Genomic DNA, 12,163 nt, shown 5'->3' with positions numbered 1-12,163 from the left:
TTGCCTCGACTCACGTTTCATGCTTATCTTTTATTCGCTGTCCTTGTCTACGTTCGACAAACTACAAAGGCGGGCTTGAGACTCGAAAACGTAGTCCCTGACTCTACGAGTGTCAGGTTTAGCTTCCTTGCGGTCTGACACTTGTGGAGAATATACTGTACTTCTTCCACCGACTATACCAATTCGTTGCAATCCACCGAAAAGCTGCCTTCGATCCTCACATTTCTCCAGCACAATACCAATAAATCATCGCGAGAAATAAACTTGTCGCACTCGAGTTACTCAGGCGTCCGTTCAACGTCTCCCAAAGACACAACAGGCACCAGGAGTACATCTAAATTCAGCCGAAAAGCTGACTTGTTGGTAATCCACGTAGCGGCCGTGTTCGATGATTTGCATGGCGACTTTAAAACGTCGTTCCCGGGGACAAGAGTAGCGGTAGCGAGAGGAAGAGGACAAAACCGATCCCTCGAGCGAGGTTAAACGTTGCATTATTTATAGAAAACCCAGCGAACGCCTAATCCCTGTCTGAGACGGTCTTCTGACTGCTTAAAACTGCCAAGCGAAGGAAGTGACGTAACGCGGTGGGCGCGTCGAACTGTTAACGATTCGCCGACCCTCTTTCCGCCCGCGACGTTTTAACACCTTTTTTCCCGCGCGCCGCGAGGGTGGAACTTGCGAGCGTGCTCGCTCCGCCCGGCTGTCGGACTTAATTCCGCATGGGTAACAAACAACATCGTCCGTTGTTCGCCTGATTGACAATGATTCATTCGATGATCCTGCGTGTTAGGGTGTACGAAGATTGTTGCGCGGCGAACGACAAGTGGAATTATTGTTTTCTTTGTTCTGGAAGAACGACGGAGGAGCACGATGAATGGAGAATAGTTCGTTGAAGATTGCAGCGTGAGTGTTGGTGGAATTAGAGAAGTTTCTTTAGGAAGGAGATGAGAGAGTTTCGAGTGGAAAGTGCACCAAGGGTTTCGAATGAAATAATTGTCTATTGTGTATAATGCGAAGGAATACAGCGTGAGTGTTGGATGGAATTAGAGAAGTTTTTGTCAGAAGGAGATGAAAATTTGAAGTGGCAAGTGTATGAGAGATTTGGAGTGAAATAATTGTCATTCTGTTGGAAAAATTGTGTGTTTCGATTTTTTAGATATTTAGAGATAATGGTAAAAGTGATGCATGTTTTGGAGGGATATACAGAGTGTCCTGTGAATAAATTGACAAAAGGTTATTCTGGATGAAAAATTTCCTGATTGACAATGATTCATTCGATGATCCTGTGTTAGGATTATCACGTGGCGAAGGACAAGTAGGATTACTGTTTTCTTTGTTCTGGAAGAATGGCGGAGGAGTGTGATGAATGAACAGTTAATCCAAGAATATATTGTTAGTGTTGGTGGAATTAGACTAATTTCTTTGGAAAGGAGATGAAAATTGAAAGTGGAAAGTGTATGTTTAACTGTTAAAAAAAAATATGAAAAAATCAAATGAGATATAATATTAAAATTCTTGCACATCCATCGATCACTTTTTTCAACTATTTAAATTTCTGACCATACTTCATTCTTACTTTGCATATTTTATTTTTAAAATATTAACGTTCCCATTCGTTCATTTTGTTAAGCTATTATTTCTCCGTTCGTTTCTCTGAACTTGGAAGAAATTAATTTCCCAAGAACAATAAATAGAACACTGACTCTAATAAAACAAATTGCCCAAATATTTTTACGAAAGCTTCGGGGAAAAGGCGATATTTTCAAAGTCAACGAATAAACTTCCAACCAGCCGAATATACACACCTGTGCAGTTATAAACAGTTTATCGCTACACTATCGATGTATTTTTATCTTCGCGTTATTTAACACAAAATTCCAACAGTTTAAAGGCCGTGCACTCAGTATTTTCCAATTTTCAATCAAACGATGCTGATTTTTTAAGGACCTCCCCCTTCCACCGCTCGGCTTTTTCAGAATGAAAAATTGCACAATTTTTATGGAAAATCGCGAACGATAAAGCGGGGGCCCGGTGATAACGCGACGGAACGTGTAAAAGCTGGAAAATTGATCCTAGCTGTTACATAATTTTCACACGTTCCACGGCCTTTGTAAAGCGCGTTGAAATTTTAACTGGTCGCCGTCGTTTAATAAACGATATTTACGATCGTCGACGACATGTACGCGCCAAAGTTTCGCGAGGTCGCCCCGTGCTACCGCGTTTCATCACGAACGTCGGCAAAATTAATACGTTTTTTTCCCGCCACACTGTTGTATATCTTTCGCGACTTTTCCTTCTTTTTTTTTCTTTTACGAAAGGAAATTTGTTAAATACTGCTTTTTTACTGCTACTGATTGGTTATGGAATTTTGGTTAACACCGCGGGAACCATAAATTTGGTTAGGTATTTGGCAGATATTGTACTTTATGCCTTCGAGCAAGCAATTTGAAACACGCATAAATTTAAAAAATTCTAACAATTGGAATGAATAGAATTATTATTGGGAAGTGATTAATTAGAATTATAGAATTAATTAGAATTGGACTAATTAGCACTACCTGTTATTACAAAATAATTAATTTAATTCAACTGATAATTAGAATTATGAAAGAAGGAATGGAATTTTGGAACTTTACAGAAACCACAAATTCGATTAGGTATCAAACATATTATATTTCAAGCCTTCAAAGAAGCAACCTGAAAAACACCATAAATTTAAAAAATTTCAATAATCGGAATAAACAGAATTGTTATTACGAAACGATTAATTAGAATTATAGAATTATAGAGAATTACAGAATTAATTAACATTGAATTAATTAGAATTATTATTACGAAACGATTATTCGAATTGAACTGATAATAACAACTATTCCAATTGTTAAAAGAATCGCAAAAATTCTAATAATGAAAATTGTCAAAAGAATCGTAAAAATTCTACCTAATTAAAATTATCAAAAGAATCACAAAATTTCCGATAATTAAAATGCTTCTAATACACGTCACATACCACCAAAGCTCTTCTATCTAAAGGATAAAACAATTGTTTTTTCCACAAACCCTTCGTTCTTCCGCAACGTTGTTTTCTTTATTTTTCCGCTGTAACTGACAATTTTCACGCGTTTATCGAGTAGAATTCGCCAGTTACGAGGGTAAGAGTGACGCGTCAGCGGTTCCGCTGATAAACGCCGGCCTCCTCAAAATGCATAGAATTACTTTGCATGGTAAACACACGGAGGAACTGGCCAGGTCTTTTTCAGACCTCCGCCATCCCCTTGCCGTCCCCCGTTGCTGCCCTTACGGCGAATTTCGCGGACGCTGTTAATTTCGTCCCGTGTCGTTTGACGTCGAAAACCGACGAGACCTCGTTAACGCATGCACCGGTGATTTCAATTTTACGAAACTTCCTGAGCGTAACTTTTTGTCCTCCTACTCCGCCCCCCATCCATCCCCGGTAATTTGATAATCCCTTAATGGCAGCGCATAAAATCGACCGAGACGACAGGAAAAGGGTGGCCGGCTAAATAAAAGAAGAAAGAAACAACCGTGAATCGCCCCGCGATTATTCGGAAAAATCGCAACTTAATTTTTTGCAACTGCGATTTGCGAGGGAAAAATCTGAGAAAATTTCTTGATATACGTCTGGGTATCTAGAATATATCAGAATTTTTGCATGTACCACCGAAGAAGAAAAATTGAAGAAAAATGTATAACAATTTTCGCTTTTGCTATATTTCACCTCTAGAGATAGAGAGTTGAAACTTGGTGTCAAATATCAAGTGTTCCGTCGCAAGACCAATTTCGTTTAACCCTTCTAATCTCGTGGATCGATTTGAGCCGATTCGAGTCACACTAGAAGAATCTTTGAAGCATTTCCACCTTAACTCCTTGACGTACGATTTACCTTCCTGACTATGCACCTAAGCGTCGGCTATTTACTGTTTTAGTACTACATTAAGTAAAAAAAACTGATGTATCGTGGATTAATTAAATTTGACAATCTTCAGTTTCGCTAATTAAACCAAAAATTGGAGATAAAATTAATTTTTCTTACCGATATAACTGTTTTTATCAGATCTTGACCAAAATCTGTGTCGCGAGTCTAACTCGTTATTATACAGCAAGATGTTAATTTAATACTTAATTTCGTCCTTCACCCACTTCCATCTCAATTGACAACAAACCGAATTATGAAACGATACGTCCAAGATAACAAATTTTGCAGCAAACAAATTACCGTCAGTTACGCGTTAAAACCTGCCATAGCGAAAGGGTTAACACCGTCTCCTCGGGTACACAACGAGGACTTTTTGTCTGACGCGTGCCGCCGTGAAACGGGTGAAGGTGTCAACATTTGCACGCAGCGAGGTAACAAACACGCTCGATATTCCTACCCATGATCCCTCGATACAAACTACCCACATCGCTGTACAGTCTCGTAGCTATCCTCCTCTGTTCCTTTCGTCAATCCAACCGAAGATCGTGCCTTTCAACGATCGCCGTCAGCACCAGAACAGAGCTACGAGATTCCCGATATCACGAACAATTTCAGCGATCCGTGGACGTCAAGAACGCACGGTGAACGCTGCGGGCCGCAGGTGCAGCGGAACTTGCCGATGACTTACTGATCACAGCTTGATTTATATTCAATAACCAGCGGGGGTTAGTTACCCCGGCACGGCAGGAGCGTGCAATCACGTACCGCAGTGTAAACACACGCGTGGCACAGAAACGCGTGTCCATGCATTGAACGCCGGGCCACTGCAAACCTGGTGATTGCCTCCTCACGCAAGGGGTAACTTCCGGTTTGCGTAACCACGCGTCGCTCCACTAGAGCTCGATACCTAAGAAGTCCCCACGTTACGGCGTACTGTGACAGTTTCGTGATGCTTGAGAGACAGAGTTGCTAATATTGGCGGGTTTCGTCGTTGATATACTGTGAAACGCGGTTCGGAGCGATTAAATAGAAAATTCTGCAATTGGACGATGCGGTTTTAATTCTATCGCTGATCCTTCAACATCGATAACAGTGTAATACCGCATTTACCTACGCGATTTACTTTGTTTCATCATACCACAGGCATTGTATCGTTATCACATCACTTTTATTACTGTATTTCTAGCGTTTTATTTTCGCGAATGTTAAATAGAAAATTCTTTAATTCGGTGATACGGTACTGTACTATCGTTGATCCTTCAACATCATTCAACGTCGTTCACCTCGTTTCATCTCATCACAAGCATTGTATCGTTAACACACAACTTTTATTATTAAATACCCGTATCAAAAAGGAAATTCACAGATGAAAAAAAGGAGAAGAGAAAAAGAAAAAAGGAACAAAGAAACTTCAAACGAACCAAAGATTCATTCATGCGAAAACTCGCAATTACAGCGTCATTAAACCGAGAACCGGGAGATTCATCGAACAATGGAAGGCAGTTTTCCGCTGGCCACTAGCAAAGAAACGCGAAACGATGCGATGCATCCAGCGCGAAAGTTCATTTATTTGATCGAACTCGACGTTCGATTGAATTTCAAATTGACCGTGAGTCGAGTAAAGGCGAACCGTGGCGGCGCACTTGGCCGATAGATTCGATTAACCGTTTTCCCGCGTGGAAGTCTGAAAATAGAGCGATTTTCTCTGTTTTTCTTTATTTATTTTTTTTTTTTTTGTTTTCTTTCCGACTGAATTTCACACGATAGCTTTTAAAACACGCACGCACACACGCACTTACATGTACAGGAAGCCACGTGTAATTGATCGAAAAGAAAATTGGCCGTACCGTGTCATTGTTTCGCGGGACAAAGATACGAACGGAGAAGGAATTTACGACACGAACACAGGCTGGAGTTTAATTAATCGCGAGACAACAATTGCCGCGCGCGTAGTTCTCGTTTCTCAGAGAGATATTGCTGTGCGTCTGACGTGCGTGGCGAATTGAAAAGCCCTTTTCCAACGATCGTCGTTCATTGTTGTGTCAATGAAGAAGCCTGTAACGTTGACACGAGTGCCAGGAACACTCGGAGGACAAAACTTCGCGATGAATTGCGACAGTGAAATGTAGACGAAATTAGAATGCTACTTTGCTCGGGTTAATTGTGGAATATACGCGTTCTACGTTAATTGAAAAACTGTTGTTTCCCTTCGTTTCGTTTCTACGTTTGTATTTTATACTGCGAATATCCTGCTGCACTTTCCTTACGATTTTTTGTAAATAATATAAATGGTAATTTTTAGTAAGCGATTTGTATATAAATGAAATATTTCGTTTCTCCTTCTGTTTGTAATTTTATGCTCGTATTTTATTAAGTGAATATTCCGCAACACTTTCTATTTTTATGAATCTTTCTGTGAGTAACGAAAATGGTACTTTCTGCAAGGAAATATTCACTTTCTACTTTTAGTAAAAAATTCTTTAACGCTTGGGAATGTTTATATTTTATCACAGAAATATTTTGCAGCACTTTCTATTTTTACGATTTCCTAGAAATAATGTAAACGATAATTTTAATAAGCAATCTTTGTATGAACGAAATATTCGCTTGCTCGTTTTAATAAGAAATTCTTCAACGCATTGCTTGGGAGTTTCTGCTTTCTAGAAAGTTGCATTTTGCTGTGGAGTATGGTAATTAAAAGATTCGATATTAACATGTTGCGTGTGGTTCGCGAGATATCTCGGTCTCGCATTTTCCTGTAATTGCATATGTAGTAGAGAGTCGATAATTTGGATATAATATATGTTACACGGTGCTGGGAGTTGCATAATTAATTTCTTTAAATATCACTGCTAGCGTAGTAGAAAGTGCTTACATACCGCCGGTTCTTATTTTTCATTAATAATATTATTAATCGTTTATATAAATAATAGTAAAATTGTTTATGCAAACTGTATCTTAATTGGAAACAAAATGATTATAATATTAGTTACTAAACTTATTATGCATCATTTTCCCTTTAAACTTACGAACGTCTGTCTGCAAAATTCTTGTCTACATTACCATCAGACGTTATACAAAATTATTCATTTTCAGGGAAAAAAAATTTCACAAATCCTTATATAAATATCGAAATGAAACTGCTAATAATTCCAAATCAGCCACGACTTAACAATAATTAAGTCACGTAATATGAAATGGATACTTAATCCCCTCAGGTGTTGAAAAATCCTAAGTTTTTTCATACAATAAAACCACTAACAACTCGAAACTAATTATAACTAACAACTGTTAGGTCGTGTAACATAAAATGTCAAATTTTTAATCACTCGAAAATTCATTAAGGGTTGAAGAATTCTACGATTTTTCATACAATTCTTAACAAGTTACTGTCGAAAAATCTAAGGCTATTTAATCGAATTTTAAAAAATTATTTTCACTCCTCCCAAAAAAGAAACAGATAAAAACCAAGAACCCAGTCCCTAAATAACTAAATCATCATAATTTGTACAATTCTTGGAAAGTTTTTGTCCCAAAATCTAAGACTGTTCATTTGAATTAAAAAAAGAAAACATTTTCACTCCTAGAAAAATCCTGATAAAAACCAAAGTCCCTAAATAACTAAATGATCACAATTTTTACAATTTTCGGAAAGCTACTTTTGGAAAATCTAAAGCTGTTAACTTAAATTTGAAAAAACCATTCTCACTCCTCCCAGAAAAATCCAGATAAAAACCAAGAACCCAGTCTCTAAATAACTAAATCATCATAATTTCTACAATTTTTTTTTCAAAATAAAAAAAAAAAAAAAAAAAAAAAAAAACCAAAGCCACACGAACATCTCCCCATCGCCAACCAACTAAATGGCGACAACTTTCGTCAGAAACGGCTCCACATTCAAAGACACTTTCTATGGCGAAGGGAGGATGCACAAGTGGCTCGTGGAAGTTGCAATCAATCGTGACTTCCGGTCGATCTATAGGCGGGGGAGAGAAAGTAATCGCGTACATTAGGGCAATATAAATCCGGCATGGCGGACGTTGTCGCGCGACGCTGCGACTGGAATATTAAGTATGAATATGTTAATGGACTGGCACCCTATTCTTCTCACCCTCTCGCGACGCGTCGCGCCGCGAAATAATGCATAGCCCGGCCTGGACTTCCCCTTATCGCGGCCGTGATATACGATCGCCGGGGTCGCGGCTATTTACCGGAGTGTTTCTGGAAATGGACTGGCCAAGATTTCACCGTTTCTCCTTCCTTCGTCTGCTCGAGCCTCTGGTGAACGCGCGCTCGTCGACGCGTTAATTCGCCACGCCGCGTGATTTACGCGGGGAATCACGTTAGAGACGCTCTCGCGGGGAAAATCCTTTTGTGGGGAAGAAAGTTTTCTTTTCTTTTTTTCTTGCTTGCTTGTAAGAGAGATAAGAGGGAACAGGGAGATCTGGAATGAATTATTGATGATTACGCAGTACGAGTGTGTTTGAGGTAGTCATAAGCAATACGGAACAATCGATTCCTTTTTATTCTTGCATGAGGAAATCCTTTGAACGTTTCGCGCTCTATTTATTAACCCTTTGAAGTGAAGTGAATAGAAATGAATTCGTAGTAAACTTAATTTTCATTGTGACTACAATTGTAATTCGTAAAATCAACAATTGTCAAATTGTGAAATAATTCTCTACAAGTGTCAGTCAGGTGCCCTCTGACCCGCGCAGCCATAGCAAAAATCTCCAGATAAAATGTTGCGAAGAATTCGAAACAAAGGATAGCAAGTATCTATTAAAGAAAATATACCCCGCCGAGACTTCCTTCGAGGAGTAAAGCCAGCTGCCTTCCGGCGGTGCCGCGTTATTGGCATAATCAAAATTCCTTCGTCAATCAGGCGAAACTTTCAGCTGGAGCAAGCCAGCCCGAAAACTCGCCTCCTTTAATGATCCCCTTCGTTTTAAAGTTACATTGTTAGCGGCGAGGCTGCACGAAGTGGCTCCAGAGAGAAGAGAGATCGATCTGCATGTGGGTGGAAACACTAGTTGCCCTGAGGGCATCTGACGTAGGATCGTCGTTGCATAAAAATTCGTCAGGGACACAGAGGCAGTGTCCATTGCTCGAAGAGCTCTCGTTCACTGTCTCTCTCCTCTCTCTCTCTCTCTCTCTCTCTCTATCTATCTTTAACAGCCTCGAACAATGAATCAATTCAGTCTCATTGGCACGGTTAGAGGTGACTATGATTTAACAAGCTACACACGCCAGTGTGGGTGTGGATGAAGTGTATTTTGTGTTTCGGTTATTCGAGCCAGATTAAATTCACCCTGAAATTTCCAGTCGACGTTACGTGCCAATGGACCTCCAATTGAATTTCGAACCGCGCAGGATATATAATGGAGGACCGGTGCTCGAGGAGCCTGAAAAATTACACGTTTTTCGGGCCTTCTCGATTATGGTTTATTGTAATTTCTCGAGGGCTCGATGGAGTGGTGCGTGTAAGTTGGACGATATTGAAAAGTAGGAGTAGAATTGACTTTTAGTCTACTGCTATCTTAATTTTCGCTGTTCTCTTTGCTTTCGGGTTTAAAATATTTCAGATAGATTTTGCTGGATACTTTGGAAAATTTATTTCAAATATATTTCAGAGTAATTTGATTTACTGGGCACTTTGGGGAATTCTAACTGCGATGAAATAAGCTTGTTTAATTTAATTAGCTTTCGTATGGACACTGTGGCTCGTAAGTGTTACTTCACATTTGCTGAGTCTAAAGGAAACCTGAAGAGTCGCTAGAAAATTAATGAGATCTTAATAAACATTATTCGGTAATTTTGGCGAAGAAGTGTAATTTAATTTTTTCAATATTAACATATTTTTCTATTCTTTTAATATTGAAACTTTTGTTTATACCGAGTTGACGAAAAACTGTAATTTAATTTTCTCAACATTGTAATATTTTCCTATTTTGTTAAATATTGAAATATTCCTATAACTAAAAAACAAATTATGCTGACTTTGGCGAAGAGGTGTAATTTAATTTTCTCAATATTAAAATATTTTTCTATATTTTTAAACGTTGAAAACATTTCTCTGCCAATTTTTTGAAAATTCTTACTCTTATTTCGTAACTCGCACAGCTTGTCGATTTCCTTTTTACGAAGCGTTACGCAGTGGCGCAATTCAACGAGCATTTTAATAAACGGCTTTCAACGACGTTGCACGCTGTAATATGCAGGTGTAACGGGCGTCGTAACAAATTCCGAGCCATCGCGGGAAAGATTTTTCCCGGTGAAGCGACTTACACGTTGTAAAAATCTAACTACAAGGCATAATAATCGTTGAATTTTCATACGACGCGCCTTTCTATGCCTGTAATCATGCTAAACGGACCATGTAAACCGGCAGCCGATAAAAAATTTAACCCGCGTCCTGAGAGTTCTTTGGTCAATTTCTCGCGACAACATGTTGCTCGTACATTTCAATGAGAGTGCTCTAACGAGTGTTCGAGAAGTTTCTACCGCCCCTGAAATTCTTCATCTAAAAATATTAACTAATTCTTTCTTTTCTTACTGCGACAATTAATATTGTTACGTCTCAATTTTTTATATTTTGCAATATGCGATGTGTGTCAACCCTTTGAGGACTCACTCACATTTTCAATTCCTGAAATCTGAAATTCACCCGTTTATAAAAATTTTGAATAACTAAACTCGGTGGAACTTTGTTTTTCAGATATTCACTCCCAAATGAAAGTTGAGGAACAATTTCTCAGATTTTGAAGGGTTAAATAACAAAATTTCTAAATTCAAAAGTTTTTGGAAAAATATTGCATTCACAATATTAAATTTGCAACACCCGTTTCATCAACACAGAAACTTTTTCTTTTTTGTGATACTGACCCCCAAATGAAAGTTAGGCAAAATTGCTCAGGCTTCGGTAACAAAATTCCTAATTTCGAGAATTTGCAGAAAAGCGTAGCAACGAAGAAAAATGTTCTATTCATGATACTGATCTTTTTCGAAACGGCAAGAGTAAAATTTGAGAAAAAAATTGGGATCACGATTTAATTACTATTTAATTTTCTACTTTCACTTACAGAACTGACGTGGAGGCTGTATCCGGGGCGAAAAGTGGTACGCTAAAGTTCATACGCACGCTAACGAATATTTCGAAAGACGCTGGTGGTGTAGCTCACATGCGATGCGAAGTCGTCGGTGATCCACCGCCGACTAAAATCAAATGGCTCAAGAACGAAGCACCTCTAGAAGAAAAACGTCCTAAAATTACTATTAAGAAGATACACGCGCAGGTAAAACTACCGACGTAACCGTAATTAAAAATTCTTAACGTTTTTAATGCTTGAAATAATTCTGATCTTTCATCAATTCGATCGTTTTGAGTGATTGTCTATATTCAACATTCTTTCAAATTTTCTGTCAGAATTTGCCAACTCGAATTAAACGAGGAAACGATAATTTTGTATAAAAATATGAATATTGCTCTATAGCCACCGTACGAATAAAAATTGTAAACGTGTTAATCGTATAAAATGGATAAAGAAAAAGGACAAAATGGTTTGATTTTTCAGGCACACGAACACGCGGCGAAGAACATCGCCGGAAGTCGCCTAAAGATCGTCAACTTAGACGTCTCTGACGTAGGATTCTACACTTGCCGTGTATCAAATGGAAAGGATCAGATCCAAAGTGAAGGAACTCTTCGAGTTGATTCGTCCAAAAACAGACATAGTGAGTACATACCTACATATTTGTAAAAAGATCTATCTCTACGATTAAAAAAAAGAATTAATAACATTGGAAGGAAATGTAGTGAAGTATAAAATTAAAGGACAAACATAAGACAGAAATTAGAACAGTGGATAAAACAGAAAGAGTTCGAAACGAACTAAAAAAATTTGAAGTACGAAATGAAAATTTGAAGAAATATACTCATTCGTGATAATTGAAATAATAATATTAAAATTAATGAGAAATGTAGATTTACTTTTTGTTACTTTTAAAGGCGGGAAATTTGGAATAAAATTTTCGTTTCGCGTTAAAAAACGATAATTAAAATAATAATATTAAAATTAACGAGAAGTGTAGATTTATTTTTTGTTACTTTCAAAGGCACGATTTTGAATAAAATTTTTGATTCGCGTTAAAAAAGCGTGTATCCCCGTTGCTCCGTCAATGTGTACGAATTAAGTCGACGTGAGAACGTGTCACCATCTCGGAGTA

At 38.2% G+C, this 12,163-nt stretch overlaps 1 protein-coding gene across 1 annotated transcript in view; it reads left to right on the top strand.

The window, feature by feature from the left end:
• LOC108572650 (tyrosine-protein kinase transmembrane receptor ROR2-like) overlaps window positions 1-11,697 on the top strand; it is a 21,437-nt gene extending 9,740 nt beyond the window's left edge. Inside the window, exons 3-4 of the mRNA XM_017934911.1 lie at window positions 11,022-11,232; window positions 11,512-11,697. Of these exons, the coding sequence (XP_017790400.1) occupies window positions 11,022-11,232; window positions 11,512-11,697 (397 nt within the window). The remainder of the gene's footprint in view (window positions 1-11,021; window positions 11,233-11,511) is intronic.
• The last annotated feature ends 466 nt before the right edge of the window (window positions 11,698-12,163 follow it).

The sequence above is a fragment of the Habropoda laboriosa genome, unplaced genomic scaffold (genome assembly GCF_001263275.1).
Source record: "Habropoda laboriosa isolate 0110345459 unplaced genomic scaffold, ASM126327v1 scaffold22, whole genome shotgun sequence".
In the NCBI taxonomy this organism is placed as follows: domain Eukaryota; kingdom Metazoa; phylum Arthropoda; class Insecta; order Hymenoptera; family Apidae; genus Habropoda; species Habropoda laboriosa.
Note: the sequence above shows the minus strand (reverse complement) of the source record. Positions and strands in the feature narration are given on the sequence as shown.